Source organism: Triplophysa rosa, unplaced genomic scaffold (assembly GCF_024868665.1).
Source record: "Triplophysa rosa unplaced genomic scaffold, Trosa_1v2 scaffold470, whole genome shotgun sequence".
Taxonomy (NCBI): domain Eukaryota; kingdom Metazoa; phylum Chordata; class Actinopteri; order Cypriniformes; family Nemacheilidae; genus Triplophysa; species Triplophysa rosa.
In genome coordinates, this window is record NW_026634475.1 from 35,176 (window position 1) to 53,689 (window position 18,514).

Below are 18,514 nucleotides of genomic sequence, written 5' to 3' on the forward strand. Positions count from 1 at the left end.
AAGACAAACCCCATTCTGTCAGTTCGACACAACGTCGAGAGACCGACAGAAAGGGAACTAAACATATATGTGCTAAACACATAAAGCTCTTAAAGGAGTTGCTCACTGCAAAATTTGAACACGCCAGAACACGTCCCCTTGAGTGCCAGGACACATTCCCTTGAGTGGTAAAACACGTAGCAAAAATGGTTGCTTTCAACAGGAGAAACAAAGAAACCGAGACTAAAACACGCAAATTTGCTGAAATTAAAAGCAGTTGGATTTTCCTGATATTGTAAGCAGCCATTTTGCTGTGTGTTTTGCCACTCAATAGACCGTGTTTTGGTGTGTTCACGTGGTGTTAACGTGGGAAAGTGACGTCAATCATCAGTGTAATGTCTATTATTCTTTGCAGAAAAACACTTCAACAGGCTGTGTGTATTTAACTTTAGAATTGTATTTGTATGGATTTCGAATGAAGCCTTTTTTCAAAGTGGCCACTAGCGGAGTGAACTGTCAAGAGTGATAAGGTATAGATAAGAGCGCTCCAGACAAACCTTCTGACTACTGAAGGTATACTTAACTAAGAATGGTTCGGGAAACATATATTAACAATAAGGTACAGCTTAAAAGGATTGTTCACCCAAAAATTAAGTTCCAAACCTGTAAAAATGTCTTTGTTCTGCTGAACACAAAGGACGCTGTTTGGAAAAATGTCAGTACCCAAAAAGATCTCACCCCCCATTGACTCCCATAGTATTTAAAATGTATTCAGATCTTTAAAACGTTCAGACGTAATGACACAATCGGTCACGAGAGAAAATTATTCTTCACATTCAAAGCTGACATATTGACGCAATCTAAATCACAAGATAGGCTAAACAAGAGCCGATGCTATTTTACAGTTACAGCTGACGTATCACTTCATCTGGTGGTAATTTTAAATGTGTGTTTCACCCAAAGTACCAACATGTGAATATTTGCTGTAGATGATGATCAGTTTTGCGTCTGTTCCTTAAGAATCAATCGTTTGACCTCGATACACTTTTGAAAAACAATTGTGACTATGTTATATGCAGTGTTTGTCCTATTTTAGTTCCTTTTCTGTCGGTCTCTCGACATTGTGTCGAGACAGAATGGTGTTTGAACTTAAGAACTTATCATCTCTGATTGTACTTTTAAAAGGCCAATTAACTTGGTGAATGCCATGGCATGCCAGTCTCCACCCCGTGCATAAGGGTATAGAAGGAAGATGGTGCTCCCCAGCAGCCCTGTCCCTCCTGCCAGAGCTATGGCTTTTTTCAGCAGAGCGCAGCCTCAACTCAATGTTGCATCATGCCGATCCCGCAGCCATCTGCACACTCCACTCGATGGTGCGTCATGCAGCGAAGACCACAGGCAGCAGAACCGCCCACTTCCCCGGGGCCCCGCCCCTGCGAGACGGCCGTTCTGCCAGCCACAGAACTTCCCCCCACGGGGACGATGATGCAGATCACTCCCCTAGTCTCTCTGTCGCGGTGTCTGGGGGCGTGGTTACAGCTCCCTGGCCTGTCGCGTTGGCTAGTGAGGGCGATCCGTCTCGGCTACACGATCCAATTCGCCAGACGCCCGCCCAGGTCCGTCCGTCCGACATCAGGATTGGTTCGTGGCCATCAACCCTGAAGGTTACTTCAGAGAAGTAACGCATACTTCCATGTCTCGATTCTCCCTCATTACAGACTGTTCCTCCGGTTTGCTTTCGAGGGCCGAGCATACCAGTACAAGGTCCTGCCCTTCGGCCTGGCCCTGTCTCCCTGTGTCTTCACCAAGGTCGCAGTGGCTGCCCTTGCTCCCCTTAGGGAGCAGGGCGTGCGTATTTTCAACTATCTCGACGACTGGCTAATCTTGGCGCAATCGAGAGATCTGTTGTGTATGCACAGGGACCTCGTGCTCCGGCACCTTGACCGACTAGGCCTCCTGGTCAACTGGGACAAGAGCAAGCTATCCCCTGTGCAGAGCATCTCTTATCTCGGTATGGAACTAGACTCTGTCACCATGACAGCGCGGCTTACCAACGAACGTGCCCAGTCAGTGCTGAGCTGCCTGAGACTCTTCAGGCGACAACCAGCGGTCCCACTGAAACTCTTTCAGAGGCTCCTGGGCCATATGGCATCCTCGGCAGCGGTCGTTCCACTTGAGTTGATGCATATGAGACTGTTTCAGCATTGGCTCCAGAGTCGCGTTCTCTCGAGAGCGTGGCATACCGGCATGAGACTTATTTCCATCACGCCTCATTACTGTCGCACCCTAGCCCCTTGGACAGATGTCTCTTTTCTCCAAGCTGGGATTCCGCTCGGGCAGTTCTTGAGGTGCGTTGTGGTAACGACAGACGCCTCCCTGCTCGGCTTAGGTGCTGTGTGCAACGGTTATGCAGTGTCGGGTCATTGGACGGGCCCCCGCCTGCAGTGACATATCCATTGCCTGGAGTTGCTCACCGCTTGGTTTGCTCTGAAGAGGTTCCATCCCCTCATTCAGGGCAAGCACGTGCTGCTCCGCTCGGACAGCTTGGCTGCCTTGGCGTACATCAACCGCCAGGGTGGCATTCGCTCATGGCAGATGTCGCAACTCGCCCAATGCCTCCTCCTCTGGAGTCAGCAGCTGGTGAAATCCCTGCGCACCACTCACATCCCAGGCAAAAGTACAATCAGAGATGATAGGATATCAAGTTCAAACCCCATTCTGTCTCGACACAAAGTCTCGTTCCCTCCACAGAGGTTACAGTCGTAACCGATACGGTTTCTGCAAATAAATGCAAATAAATAAAAAACATATTTTCATGTAGAATTTGGGAGAAATGTGATAATTTTACTTAAACACGTACAGTAGGCTACTTATAAATACAACCCCTCGCAAAATTATGGAATCGCCACACCCTGGGGATGTTCACCCTGCTTTTTTACTTAATAGAAAATAAACAAATCACAGATATGACAGATTTTTTATTTAATAGCTGAACATTCTGCCTTTATGAAACATACCTCAAACAAATTAAATCAAATTACATTATTTAATGGCAATTTTCTCCCCAAATTAAGAAAAACTGTGGAATCGTTCGATTTTGAGGAATAAATGATGGTATAACTTGGAAGTTGCAGACCTCAACGAACTGTAAGAAAAAGGGAAGGTTATAGAAGGAAAACATACAAGTAGACTGTGAGCGATAGCGCGGGCAGCTTGAGGCATAAGAATGTCCAAGACAAAGTAAGTCCCATTTCAAAGTAGGCTTTAATACAAGCAGTGCAAGAATCCCAGATGAAAACAAAACAAACACGTGCAAAAAAACGTCAAAGTAAAATAAAATAAAAGAAACATATTTGCAAACCCATACCGGGAGTAAGCATTTATGAGCTGTAAATTAACATGGAGGCAATCGCCCCAACCATGCGATCAAACTGTGAGTCCACACTGACTAGCATACCACTGACTAGCATACCACTGTCTAGCACACCACTGCACTCGACTCCATGCTGTATCTAGCAGCCATTTTCAACCCAAGGCCACGCCCCCTGGAATGTACCATTTAGCAGGTAAGAAAACAAATTACATGTGCACTAAATGATTGAATGAATGAATAATGAATAATGGTGGATAATGCCATACATAAACTCAAAACCTGCAAACGCTAATGCTATAACTACTTGCCAAACATGAACACAATATACACTTTCATTACACTCCACACAATTCACATTTAAACANTACAATATTCAACATCTCCTTACAATATTACACAGGTCAGTACCGGCAAACAGACCGTGTTATTGTATGTGGAAAATTGCAGGGTCAAATTGACCAAATGTGACATCACTAGCGAATTGATATGGAAAACCAACGTATTACTAATTTATTAACTGGAACGTTATCCCATATTGCAACTTAATGTTAACTATCCAGTCCTTACTCAAATTAAAGCTGCAATCCGTCATTTTTTTGGTTAAAAATAAAAAAAATCAAGTCCATAAACAGTAAGTGTTCAAAATTGTCTCTTTACCTTACCATAATTCACAATAGTAAGATTATAATATAAAATGCCAGGTTAGATTTTGTGGGAAATGTACGTAAAGTAATCTGCTAATTTAATGTTTTTAACAGAGATAGAGAGGCAAAAGTTGCAGATTTGTGGCCTTGCTGTAATAATGGTTTATGAGCCCTGGAAGGGACATGGTGGTGGAAAAAAATATAAGAAGGGAGAGAAAAATATATTTCAAAGCTTTTGCGATCGCCCGAAAATACACAAACATATTTGCGTTCCCCTGAGAATAATTTGAGAGAAATATATATTTTTTCTCACTTGTCATATTTTCATCATTATGTCGGTTCCGGGGATCAGTAATATAACCAATGTAACCATTGTTCCCTTTCTGTCGGTCTCTCGACGTTGTGTCGAACCGACAGAATGGGGTTTGTCTTGAGAACCTATCATCTTCTGAGTATTTAGAAAAGGCCAATGAAAATTGGCGAATGAAATTTGCATGCCGGGCTCCTCCCCGGATGTCCGGGTATAAGAGGGAAGCCGGCGTGCTCATTCATTCACCTTTTGTTCTTCAGAGCCTACGCATCTGGTGAGCTTCTCTACGATCTGGGTGATCATTCTTTCTGCTGGAATCTACGACGTGGACAGCGGACGGTCCCTTCCTGCAGTGACTCTCCCCTGGGCGTCTCGGCAGTTCCGGAGGTGTTCGAGCAAATTTCCTTTTCTAAAAGAGCAAATTTCTCCAGCGTGGCTTGTCCCGCTGTTCTCATGGGTGCAACACACTCATCGAGGAGGGGGACGGACACAATGCCTGCTTCCAGTACGCTGGGGCAGACGTTGTGGATACGTCCTGCCCGCACTGCGGGCGGTGACGATTCAGACGTTGCGTCACAGGTGGCTGTGTTCCCACGGGACTCAGCCACCACCTCGTTTGCTCCCCGTTCCGTGGCGGCAGGACTACGGCCCTGCCGTCCGCTATGGCAAGCAGCGAGGGTGATGATGAGGATTACTGTGAGCGATAATCCGCCAGCCACTGGCTCACGGACCGTTCACACCTCGTCTTCGCTCGTCTGACCGTTCCCCAGGAAAAGACGGTCCGCCGTCTTATTCCTCAATCACGTATTCGGACACGATGCGTGATGATGAGAGGTCTCTTGCAGCATCGGGGGGTGACGTACTGCCATCCGACTCCGACGATTCTTCGGGCTCCCTCCCTCGGGGGGTCGAGCCCAGGAAGAAGCGGACTGTCGAAGATGTCGGCCATGCTTTCCCGGGCCGCCGTGAGTGTTGGGTTGCAGTGCCCGCACTGCCTCTCCCGGCGCTTCGCGGCTGGCTACATGGCGCCTCGGGTTTGAGCGCGGCTCCAAGCCGCGCCCGCCCCCAGTGCCGTGTTTACCGGAAGTGCATGAGGAACTTATGCAAGACCTGGAACGCCCCTTCCGGCACGTTTCACGTCAAACAAAGTTCTGTCACCCTCTCTTCCCTCGAGGTTGAGACAGCTGGAGGATAGCGTCGGTGTCCCCCAGGTGGAGTATGCCGCCGCGGTGCACTCGTGCCCGTAGGTGGCGGCCACCTGGGGGGGCTCGACCTAGACTCCCGTCCAAAGCATGTGGTGTCTCGGCATCTCTGGTGTCGAGAGCTTACATTGCGGCGGACCAAGGCTGCCTCCTCTCTCCACGCTATGGCTCCTGCCAGGCCAGGGCGTTGAGAGAGCTCCACGAGGGTAAGACCGACCCAGCGCTTATGCAGGAACTCCGCGCCGCACCGACCTCGCTCTACGGGCGACCAAGGTGACCACGGGGGCCCTGGGTCGGACGATGTCCACACTTGTGGTCCATGAGGAACTCCTCTGGCCGATCCTTGCGCAGATGAGTAACGCTGAGAAGGTCCGCTTTCTCGACGCACCCGTCTCGCAAGGGGGGGCTGGTTGGTGTTACTGTCGAGCCGCAGCGGCCCCGCTCACCCCCCGCCCGTCGGGGGGGCGCGAGACCCGCACGCGGCCTCCCCCGGAGGGTTCTCGACAGTAAGAAGCAGTCCTCCGTGCCGCGACTCGGCCGCCTCGGCCATCGAGTCCCGTGCACTGTCTTCTTCCCAGCAGCCCTGGTCCTCTTCGACGCCCTCCAGCTCTGGCGCCCCCCACTCAGGCGGCCCCCCCTGGAGGAGACAGCGAAGAGGAGACCATCGCCCCATCAGCAGCCGCGGGAAGCGGCCGTCATGGGAAGACCTCAGGGGGATCGAGGCTACCATTGGGCCCGACCCCAGCCACATCGCTGGGAAGTCGGATAGGGACGGATCCTGCCCCGTCTCTCCATCTGCTGGCCCCCTCCGGGGGGCTAGCGCCCACTTACTCTCAAAAAAGGAGTTTCCTCTCTCTCTGGGTTATCACAGCCGCTCCCACCCTCTGCACGACGGTGAACGGCAAACTCGAGTTGCGTCATGGCGAAGACGCAATGTCGAGTATAAACACCAGCCCTCAGCACTCTCAGTCAGACAGTGCGTTGAGCTGCGCAGTCGCCAGGCAGGAAAAACAGCAGAGCCGATCTCCTCCCCGGGGGACCTCCCCCGGCAAGGAATCCGTACTGCTAGCCATCGAACCACCCCCCGGGGGGACGATGAAAAAGATCGTACCTTAGTCCCCTCTCATTCTGGGAGCCTGTCCGGCTTCCCAGACTGTCAGGCTGGCTAGGGAAGATGATCCTCTCGGCTACGCGATCCAGTCGCCTCAGCCCGCCAAGTTTCAGGGCATCCGATATACCTCAGTCAGAGGCTAGGATGTTCCCGTACTTCGGGCCGAGGTCGCCACCCTTCTGGTGAAGGGAGTGATCGAGCCCGTCTCACCAGCCGAGATGTTCAACGGGTTTTACACCTGTACTTCATTGTCCCCAAGAAAGGCGGGGGTTGCGCCCTATCTTGGGTCTGTGTGTTCTGAACAGGCACCTACACAATAGCTGCCTTTCAGGTTGATCACGCAGAAGCGATCCTGACGTCCGTCAGGTGTCAGGACCGGTTCATGGCATTCGACCTGAAGGACCGTTCTTCATGTCTCGATCCTCCCTCGACATCGGCCGTTCCGACGGTTCGCTGTTCGAGGGACGGGCATATCAGTACAGGTCCTCCCCTTCGGTCTGTCCCTGTCTCCACAGTCTTTACGAAGCGTCGTGGAAGCCGCCCTACCTTCCCCGTAGGGAAGGGGGTGTGCGGGTACTAACTATCTCGACGACTCGAGCTTACCCAGTGGCCCGTACGGTGCGGGCGGCTTCTCTGCCATTTAGCAGAATAGGCTCGCCCGATGACGGCCGGTGATAGGGGCTTCCCAACTTGTGTACAAGCTGACTGGGTCCCCGCTACCTCTCCACTGAGGGTCATAATTTCGCGTTAGCGTCTTCGTCTGACTCGCCCAGGCCAGTCAACGTCGCTCCGCAGAGATTGTGACGCGGCTCAGTGCTGTGGCTTTTTCCATAGGAACCCCATTCTGTCGGTTCGACACAACGTCGAGAGACCGACAGAAAGGGAACGTCTTGGTTACGGATGTAACCTCGGTTCCCAGATGGAGGGAACGAGACGTTGTGTCCCTCATGCCACAACACTGGCCGCCCACCCCAGCGGTCGGGGGAGGATGCTATAGGCTCCTCAGACCAACAGGTGAATGAATGAGCACGCCGGCTTCGTTAAGTTAACTATCACTTTTGGTTTAGACTCTTCCAAGTAAATAACAGGAACAGGGTTATTGAGATATCAGGATAAGTTAGCAACGACAATAATAATTAACGATAATAAAATACACTAATATTAGAGCGAAGTGGTAAGCGCACTGATACAAACAAGCCGCCGGCAGCGATGCAGGAAACAGGAAGCAGGAAAAAGCAAGAATATTGTTTTTCCAGGCCAGGGGAGTAATATTTCTTAGAGTTAATATACGACCTGCTGATCACTCGCTGGACGAGTACATTTAGTCTGTCGCTATTATTGATTCTGCTGTATCAGGTAAAGTGTATAAAATAGTTAATGGTTAAACACCATTAATTAGTTGTAGGTTACTGTGTTTAAACTCATAGTTTCCTCGAAATACACAACAACCTGTTGACTCCACAGGAGGAGGCGTCAGGCGAGTCGTGTTAACTGCTGTGAGCGAACGCCACCCTTGCGGTTGATATATGCTACGGAAGTTGTGCTGTCCAACCGGACCAGCATGTGCTTGTCCTGCACGAGAGGTTGTAGCCTCTTCAGTGCAAGTAGCACAGTCCACAAATCTAGGCAATTGATATGCCAGCGCAGGTGGGGGCCCGTCCATCGCCCCGACACTGCATGCCCGTTGCACACTGCACCCCAACCCTGCAGGGAGGCATCTGTCGTCACCACGACATGCCTCGTAACCTGCCCGAGAGGGACCCCTGCTCGTAGAAAGGTCATGGAAGACCAAGGGGTTAGGGTGTGTCGGCAGAGAGGTGTAACTACCATCCGCCTGCTGCCGGTGTGCCACGCTCTCCAGGGAAGTCGACTCTGTAGCCAGTGTTGGAGCACTGTCTCATGTGCATCAACCCGAGGGGTATCACCCCCGCCGAGGATGCCATGTGTCCCAGGAGCCTCTGAAATTGTTTCAGGGGGACCGCTGACTGCTTATAATGTTCCAGGCAGTTCAACACGGACTGGGCGCGCTCTGTAGTCAGTCGCGCTGTCATGGAGACAGAGTTGAGTTCCATACCAAGAAAGAGGATGCTCTGCACCGGGGAGAGCTTTCTCTTTTCTCGGTTGACCTGTAGTCCCAATCGATCTAGGTGCCTGAGCACTAGGTCCCTGTGTGTAAACAACAGATCTCGCGAGTGTGCCAAGATAGAGTGTGCTAGTCATTGAGATAGTTTAGTACCTGCACACCTCTCTCCCTGAGGGGAGTTAGGGCGGCTTCCATGATCTTCGTGAAGACTCGTGGGGACAGGGACAGACCGAAAGGGAGGACTCTGTACTGGTATGCCCGACCCTCGAAAGCAAACTGTAGGAACGGGCGATGACGAGGGAGAATCGAGACATGAAAGCAAGCGTCCTTCAGGTCGATTGCCATGCCATGAGCCAATCTTGACATCTGATAGACGTCAGGATGCGCTTCTGCATGAGCATCCTGAACAGCAGCTTCTGTAGGTGCCTGTTCAGGGTACGCAGATCTAGAATGCGGCGCAACCCCCCATCTTTTTTGGGGACGATGAAGTACGGGCTGTAAAACCCGTTGAACATCTCGGCTAGAGGGACGAGCATGATCGCTTCCTTCGCCAGAGGGGTGGCGACTCGGCCCAAAGCACGGGAGCATTCTTGCCTCTGACTGAGGTTGAGAGGATGCCCCGAAATTTGGGCGGGTGTCTGGCGAGTTGGATCGCGTAGCCGAGACGGATCGTATCCCGTAGCCACCGTGACGGTTTGGAAAGCTCTTGTCAGGCTCCAAGGGACCGAGACAGGAGGGCTAGGGGTACGATCTGCTTCATCGACCTCCCGGGGGGTGGTTCGATGGCTGGCAGTGCGGATCCCTCACCGTGGGGAAACCCCTGGGGAGGAGATTGGCTCTGCTGATTTACCTGCCTGGCGATGTTGTAGCACAACGGACCATCGATTGAGAGTGCTGAGGGCTGCTGATTATCCTCGACATTGGGTCTCGCCGTGACGCAACGTTGAGTTGCCGAACACCGTTGTGTAGAGGGTGAGAGCGGCTGTGATAAACACCCAGAGAGAGAGGAAACCAGCCAGAGGTGTCTCTCCTGGACCACAAGTGTGGACATCGCCCAACCCAGGGCCCGCGCGGTCACCTTGGTCGCCCGTAGAGCGAGGTTGGTGGCGTCACGGAGTTCCTGCATAAGCGCTGGGTCGGTCTTACCCTCATGGAGCTCTCTCAATGCCTTGGCCTGATGGACCTGCAGGATGGCCATAGCGTGGAGAGAGGAGGCAGCTTGGCCTGCAGCAGTGTAAGCTCTCGACACCAGAGATGCCGAAAACCTACATGCTTTGGACCGGAGTCTAGGTCGAGCCCCCCAGGTGGCTGCCATCTGTGGGCACAAGTGCACTGCGATGGCACACTCCACCTGGGGGACATCGACATATCCTCTAGCTGCCCCACCATCGAGGGAAGAAAGGGCAACGGAACTAGTCTGACGTGCACGCGCCGAAAGGGGGCGTTCCAGGTCTTACTAAGTTCCTCATGCACTTCCGGGAAAACACGGCACTGGGGGCGGGCGCGGCTTGGAGCCGCGCTCAAACCCGAGGTACCATGTATCCAGCCGCGAGCGTTGGGAGAGGCAGACGTTCCTTGGGGAACGGTCAGACGAGCGAGACGAGGTGCGAACGGTCCGCGAGCCAGTGGCTGACGGATTAGGTTCACAGTAATCCTCCTATCACCCTCGCCTCTTGCCATAGCAGACGGCAGGGCCGTAGCCACTGCCGTCACGGAACGGGAAGCAGACGAGGTGGTGGCTGAGTCCCCGTGGGAACACAGCCACCCGTGAACACAACGTCTGAATCGTCAACTGCCCGCAGTGCGGGCAGGACATATCCACAAAGGCTGCCCTAGCGTGCTGGAAGCAGACCTCGTGTCCGGCCCCCTCCTCGATGAGTGTGTTGCACCCACGAGAAAAGCGGGACATGCCACGCTTCAGAAATTTGCTCTTTTAGAGAAAAAAACTCGAACACTTCTGGAAGTCGCCGCAGGAAGGGACAGTCCACTGCACCATGTCGTAAGATTGCAGCAGTAATTCGGCTTAGAGTTTGAAGTCTCGAAGTCGATCATGTGTGAAGGCTCCGAAGAACAAAAGGTGAATGAATGAAGCACACCATCTCCCTTTTATACCCGGATATCCGGGGGCGGAGTCCGGCATGCAAATTTCCAGAGACGGCACTATCCAACCCCGCAGAAGCAAGGGATGCCTCGTCCTCCGCCCGATCTGAAGAAGCGCCAGGGCACGCTTCGGATTTGGACGCGAGGACATTGCGGTTTGGCGAGCGCACGGGAGACGCGGCTAAATCAAACCGCGAACCCCAGGACGAGGAAGAGGCGGCTCAGTCTCTCTTAAAAAACGAGAGCCGAGAACAAAGAACTCAGATGCCGAGAACATCACAGAGTTCGCACTCTCCCTCAAGCCCCAGGGCAGCATGGTCAGCCCCCAAGCACTCATAGCAAAACTCATGCTTATCAAGATCGGAGAGGAGCCTCTCACAAGGAGGCACACATCTCCGATCTGAGTCAGACTTAGATTATATATTTAGGCAATGTGCTTAGTGACAATGTGCTTAGTGACTAAATGTATATAAACTACTTTGCTAGGCTTTCTTTCTTTTTCCTCTTTTCACGTAGGAGAGAGTAAGAAAAACACAAGAAAAGAGGGAGACTTCTCCCTGACAGCACGTACACACAAAGCGGTGCTTGAAGACAAAAGAACCTGCAGGTGAGTGTAATTAGCCATGTCACCTGCCGAGGTTATTTAAAGCCAATTCTTGGCGTGTTTGACACACGTGCTTCACAACCAGTCGAACAAAGAACGTTCTCCCATAGCGTTTGAAACGCAGCATCGAGTGTAGCTTTTGAAAGGGAACAGACCTTAACCCCATTGAAAATCTTTGCGATGTGCTGGAGAAGATTTTGCGCTGCAGTCCGATACTCCCGTCATCAATACAAGATCTTGGCAAATTGCAGAAGCTTATCGAAACAATGAAACGGCGAATGCGTGCCGTAATCAAAGCTAAAGGCGGTCCAACAAAATTTTAGATGTGTGATTTTTTTTGGGACAGGCAGTGTGAAATCAACGATATGAATGCCTCACATTTCAGTATTGTAACTGGACTTAGATTCCCAAAAATATACCATGTGGAACTCAAAAGCATTACGATTTTATATGTATAAAATCTGCTAGTTTTCTCCACCCATGTTCTCCCTAGTTTGCCAACAATACGTAGTCACCAACTGCAATTCTGCATTCTTGTCCTCTGGTTAGTGGTTATTGGTTTTTGACAGGCTTCAGGAGTCAACCTGTTTCAAGTCATCTCTTAGACCTTTCACTTATGTATCATGTCATTTGAGCTCTTTCTACATTGTTGAACATAACATCCACAGGAAGTTTTGGAATTCTTCCATACATTAAGTAGAATGGGGTATAGCCTGTATTCTCACATGCGATCCAGTTGTAGGCAAAAGTTGCTCATGAATCAATCAGCTCCCAAAATTTGGCCTTTGGTCTGAATGGATTCTTTCTGGAAATCCATACACACAGCAATTTTGCCACTTGTTTGTCGACTGTTCGCTGTTAGGAAAGGCATGAGCCATTCTGGTAATATGGTCTGTTACCACCAGGATGTCCACATTTCCAACTTTCTCTTGCCGGTAACATCTTTACACACTCTATAAAAAGCCTCCATTTTGTTTTTCATATAGTGTTTTTCAAACTGTGAATCACTTGGTGGAGCAATTGGTTCAATTGATTCAAAGCTTTGAAAAGCTTTGTTTCTCCCATCACTATCTCAGTGTGTAGTGTGGCGGGCCGGCCAATGGCAAATCAGCATCGCCACGGAAATGGCACAATCAAGCCGTCACACCTGCTGATCGTCGCCAGCTGCACCCAATCCGGCTCACCCTTTTTAAGAGGGAACTGAAGGAGAAAGGGTGAGCGTGTTCTCCACTTGTGAGTGATATCTCTGACCCATGTTTGTTTTTCTCGTCTTACAGAATCCAGCGGCTGACAATCAGCAGACACCACCACCACATACGACTCACTTCACACCGGATCGGCACGACTTCAGAGCCTGCTGCACTGCATAAAACACCGAAGGAGCCACTCCCCACAGATCCCTCACCTGTGTTTTTCTGACTGCACTCGCTCTGAAATAAATCACCCTCCGGGGAATTACACCACAACTTATTGTTGTGCCTGTCTCCTCTCTCTACCCGCCACATTTGGTGGAGAATGCGGGCACCGTTTTGAGACGAAGGAACTAAGTTTTTTTTTCTTTTTTCTGTGGTTGTTTCCCGGTGTGACGTTGTGTCACCAGAACCCGCTCTCTCTCTCTCTCTCTCTCTCTCTCTCTCTCTCTCGCTCACTCGCTCCTGTCCGGTGAGGGTGACGACCGGCCGAGATGGAAGAGGTCCTACGACGCCTGACCGAGATTCTCGGAGAAGCTCGCCCGTCGGCAGGAGAGGATGGAACAAGCTTTCGAGGGAGTGAGTGCGTCTGCCGCCCGAGTGCCACTTCCGGATGTGCGCTCCACAGCTCACCACGTTCTCACGAAGCTGACGGAGTTGGACGACATTGACGCCTACTTACCTTTGAGGTCGTTTCCCACCGAGAGGCTTGGGATAAGAGTGAGTGGGCGAGGCTCCTGCCCCCCTTTTTAACCGGCAAGGCCCAACGAGCTTACTTCGCCCTTCAGCCACCCCACAGCGAGGACTATGAGGTCCTAAAAGGGGAGATCCTCACCCGGATGGGGTTGTCGCCAGTGGGGTCGGCCCAACAGTTACAGCAATGGCCGTATGATGACCGGCAGCCCATCCGGGCCCAGGCCGCCCAACTTACTCGGATTGCTCACCTCTGGCTACTCGCCGGCGAGCCCACAGCTGTCCAAGTGGCCGAGAGGGTCGTAATCGATCGTCTGTTGAGGGCTTTGCCTCGCCGCCTGAGGGGGCCAGTGAGTATGTGGAACCCCAACACGCTGAGAGACCTGGTGGAGTCGGTAGAGCTGGCCGATGCGGCCTTCACACGGGACGGAGGAGAGAGAGCGGTGACGCAGCCCCGGAGGGTGAACCCCATGTGGCGACCGTGAGAAAACACCTCACGACCAGATAACAGACCGCCGGTGGCCACCCCGAGGGACGAACCGATGCCGATCGAAGCTGCCTCATCGGCGCCGCGGGCTTGGCTCACAGGCTGTGCCGTCCACCGAAAACTCCCCTCCAACGCCCCGGAGAGAGTGGTACAGGGCGATGGACAAATGGCGGTGGCTACGCTCGACTCGGGGAGTTCGATCACTCTGGTGCGGACGGACGTGCTTCCGGCCCGACCCTATGAAGAGGCGAAGCTCCCCATAAAGTGTGTGCACGGAGACACCCGCGAAGTCGCGGGCCGCCGAGTGACGATCTCGGCGAAACCAGGAACGTGGCAGTTCGAGGTAGGAGTGGTTCCCGACCTCCCCGTAGCCGTCCTACTGGGACGCAACTGGTCCGGCTTCAACCGCTTGATGGCGATGACGGTACAGCCCCACAACGGAAGAGCCCGCGAGCGTCGACGTACACCGGGGCCCCGACCTGTCTTGATGGCCACTGAGGACGAAAGGGAGGGTGAGTATCTTTCTTCTTCCCCTAACATCTACAATGATCTCTTCCAGAAGATAACGGGAGGCAGGTCTTTTGGTCGCGAGCAACGGGAAGATGACAGGCTTCGAAACTGCTGGAATCAGGTGCGGATGGTAGACGATGAGGTCCGCCTGGAGGCACCACACCCCCTCCCTTATTTCGTCACGAAGAACGGTCTGTTATACTGTGTTGCCCAGAGACGGGGGGAGGAGAAGCTACTACTGATGGTTCCAACAGGGAAGACATCCACGGTCATGGAACTGGCCCATACTCACCCGATGGCAGGACACCTGGGGGCCGCCAACACCGCCCAACGAATCCGGGACCAGTTCCATTGGCCCGGGCTGGAGGCAGAAGTAAAACGGTTCTGCCAGAGCTGCCAGACCTGCCAATGAACATCTGTCTATCATCCCCAGACCGACGAGCTTGTCGAGCAGTTTAACCAAACCCTGAAGACGATGTTATGGCGGGTGGTAGAAGAGGATGGGCGCGACTGGGACCTCATGCTCCCGTACGTGCTCTTCGGAATCAGAGAGGTCCCCCAAGCTTCCACCGGGTTCACTCCCTTTGAACTACTGTTCGGCAGACAACCCAGAGGGCTGTTGGATGTGGCCCGAGACGCCTGGGAACAACAACCCCCCCACACCGCAGTGTGATTGAGCACGTACGGCAGATGAGCGAGAGGATTGACAGAGTGATGCCCCTCGTCAAGGAACATCTCGCAGAGGCCCAGCGCGCCCAGAGACGATTATACGACCGGCCCGCCCAGCCGCAAGAGTTCCTCCCAGGGGATCGGGTACTAGTTCTTACCCCCACGACGACTTCCAAGTTTCTGGCCTCCTGGCGGGGACCTTACACCATGGCCCTCGCCATCAAGTGGGCAGTCCTGGAGCTGCGGTATTACCTGCTCGGACGAAGTTTCACTCTGGTAACCGACCACGCAACCCTCTTGTGGATGGCGAAGGCGAAGGATACGAACGCCCGTGTGACCCGGTGATTCCTCGCGCTCCAGGACTTCCACTTTGTAGTCCAACACCAGGCGGGGGCCTCCCATGGCAACGCGGACGGACTCTCTAGGATGTGGTCAGGCTGGGCATCTCGGGCAGGGACAGGGAAACCCCCCCCCGTTCTCCCCTAGTCCCCAGACACAGATTGCACCGTACCAAGTCGACGCTTGGGGGGGAGTGTGGCGGGCCGGCCAATGGCAAATCAGTGTCGCCACGGAAACAGCACAATCAAGCCATCACACCTGCTGATCGTCGCCAGCTGCACCCAATCCGGCTCACCTTTTTTAAGAGGGAACTGAAGGAGAAAGGGTGAGCGTGTTCTCCACTTGTGAGTGATATCTCTGACCCATGCTTGTGTTTCTTGTCTTACAGAATCCAGCGGCTGACAATCAGCAGACACCACCACCATCACATACGCACGACTCACTTCACCCCGGATCGGCACGACTTCAGAGCCTGCTGCACTGCATAAAACACCAAAGGAACCACTCCCCACGGATCCCTCACCTGTGTTTTTCTGACTGCACTCCCTTCACCCTCCGGGGAATTATATGGAGCGAAAATTGTGCCTAAACTTAACAAACAAATCCAGCGTTTTGCAAACAAACGCAAACTTTTTTGCAAAAGAAACTAAACTCTGAAACAAACAGAAAGCGTTTTACAAATACATAATGCAATTCGAGAGAAAATGCAAAGGTGTAACATATAAATGTACTGTGTTTAAGTCTCACCTTTTTATGAGATTCTCTCAGCTTGATTTTCTCACAAATGTGACCGTGCAGATTTTCTCACAAATGTTATTGTCAAGATTTTCTCACAAATGTGACCGTGCAGATTTTCTCACAAATGTGATCGTCCAGATTTTCTCACAAATGTGACCGTGCAGATTTTCTCACAAATGTGATCGTGCAGATTTTCTCACAAATGCATGTGCAACAGCAGGTGGTGCTATTGGGAATTAGTTTCTATAGGAAGAAGCCATGAACATTACCTTGCGTGCCACCCTTGCCAGTGCCAGAAACTGAATTTATTTCATTCATCAAGTTTCATTCAGTTAGTCTCATGAAATTTATTGAAACTGTTAATAATAATCAGTTGCTGTTCTTAATAATAAATAATGAAATATGCATTGGTTTTAATATACAAATAACATACAACAAACTGGATGCATTTGCAATGTTGTCACCCCTTCCACCCCATCTCATTCTCTCGTTCTTTTTTCCCAACTGTTTACGTTCACAAAACAAACTACTTTTTCAAGGATACTTTCTTATAGGGGAATTTTGACATAATTTTGTGTTTATATCAGGGCTTGCTCTAGGCATGGGCAGGGGTGGGCTGAATCCCCCTAAACATCTGTCCTGCCCACCCAATGAGAATCAAAAAATAACACCAAAAATTGTTGTATTTTCTATTGGCTGAAAGCAACGTCACTCTTCACTTCACTGCTCTGGCTTTAGTTTGTAACAGAGAAGCATGCTACAGGTGGAAGCAAAATACTGTGCATAGGAATTTTAGAGCACTGCACATATGTAAAATTAAGCATGTCAAATTAATTGTGCAGTAAAATCAGATTCATTTCGTCTTATTTTGTGCTGTTAACAAATAGCTATTATTTGCTTGCAATATATAGGCTAGATTTTAACCTATTGACTTTCAGTAATGACTGAAAGCTACATCTTCCGAAGCTCCCGCTTCAGAAATAAATCTGTTTCTCTCCATCTCAAACACCCCAATTCACGCTGCAGGTCCCTTGCGAAAAAAAAAGAGCACTTTAATATACTTTTTAAAAGTGTACTTATTACGTAAACAATGTACTTTAAAACAGCATACTTAAGTGTGAATTAATTGTAATGTTTTCAACCATCTAAATACGTATTATCTGTAATTTACTTCAAATATATTGCAGTTTTATTTTGTATTAAAGGCAATAAGCTGAACTTTTGAGTGATTTTTTTGAACAACTTAAGTGGCACTTTAATACATTTTTACGTGTACTTTCAAATTTGCTTATAGTGTCTGTAAAATATGTTTAAAGTGAATTGTTAAATGTGTTAACAAGCAATTAATATGAAATAAAACGTTGGTTGAAAATACACTTAAATGTGAATTTAATGCAATTTTTTAGACAAACTAAATGCTTATTATTTGTGTTAATTATGTCAAATATATTGCAGTTTAATTTAATATTAAATACAATAACTTGGCATTTTTTAACCACCTAAGCGGCACTTTAATACATCTTGATGTGCACTTTTAACTTCATGGTTAAGATGTGCTTCTGAAAATACTGAAAAAGCAATAACAGTGACTTAAAATGTGCATTCATTTAATTTGAATGCAAAGCAAACAAAAACTACAATGCTTACACAGACAAGAAAATAGACCATGTTTGTTAGTTAAAAGTGTGTATTCAGCACATTTATTGCAATAATGAATATGAACGTCTAAATGGCCAACAAAAAAATTCAAATCGATAAAGAAAAAAAGCAGATAAACAAAGGCTTAAGTTAAATTACAAATTGTATTTTAAACTTGCAGTTACCCATTCTTTAGAAAGAAAAATAAAAGTAAACATTAAATATTTTTAAATTACAACTTTTATTCTCTCTTTATTAGCTCTTCCATTATACCTTTGTACCAAGACACTCATGTTAGGGATGTACAAATTTTTGTATTCAATTGTATATGTATATATTGATTAGGAAATATCATTAAGACAAATGATAGGCCATACAGTTTCTTACATTTAGTTTCACTTTTTTATGGAAAAGCTGTTTCATCACATTTAAAGTATGCACTGGTTATGAACCATTTACAGGTTTTATGTTGTGCCTTGATGACTTCATCATTTTGTAATACTATAGTATAGTAACAGTCTACATTAAACTGTGATGATATAAACCCATATATTGCTAGCCACAGAACAATACAGGTTTTAAAGTACTGTACATACATATTGTTTTAAGTTGCATATTTCCAAGTCTCTTTAATTTACAAATGTATTCCTAGATCTCTGGTGTCAATCACTTCCTGGATGGCCACAGCTCTACACTGTTTTGTTCCACCAATAATTAAAAACACCTTATCATGCTATCCAGTTCTAACCTCCAAGCATAGAGTTGGAACTGTTTGCAGCTAAACTGTGCAGAGCAATGACATTCCAGGACTTGAATTTGAGACCACTGGCCCAAGGTAGTAGCA

The 18,514-nt window shown here is 49.7% G+C and overlaps 1 protein-coding gene across 2 annotated transcripts; it reads left to right on the forward strand.

Annotated features, from left to right (window-relative positions):
* The first annotated feature begins 11,060 nt into the window (after positions 1–11,060).
* On the forward strand, positions 11,061–17,850 carry LOC130550897 (uncharacterized). 2 transcript variants are annotated; one of them, XM_057328420.1, is made up of 3 exons: positions 11,061–11,119; positions 11,319–11,409; positions 12,684–17,425. In XM_057328420.1, exon 3 carries the CDS (start codon positions 13,832–13,834, stop codon positions 14,696–14,698), a length of 867 nt encoding a protein of 288 aa, XP_057184403.1. In that variant the 5' UTR covers positions 11,061–11,119; positions 11,319–11,409; positions 12,684–13,831; the 3' UTR covers positions 14,699–17,425. The 2 variants fall into 2 exon arrangements, with proteins under 2 accessions (XP_057184403.1, XP_057184404.1); XM_057328421.1 differs by lacking the exons at positions 11,061–11,119; positions 11,319–11,409 and having other exon boundaries at positions 11,422–14,288; positions 15,683–17,850.
* The last annotated feature ends 664 nt before the right edge of the window (positions 17,851–18,514 follow it).

Coding starts and splice junctions, on each gene's coding strand:
- LOC130550897 (XM_057328420.1), top strand. CDS start 13,832: ATGCCGATCGAAGCTGCCTCATCGGCGCCGCGGGCTTGGCTCACAGGC.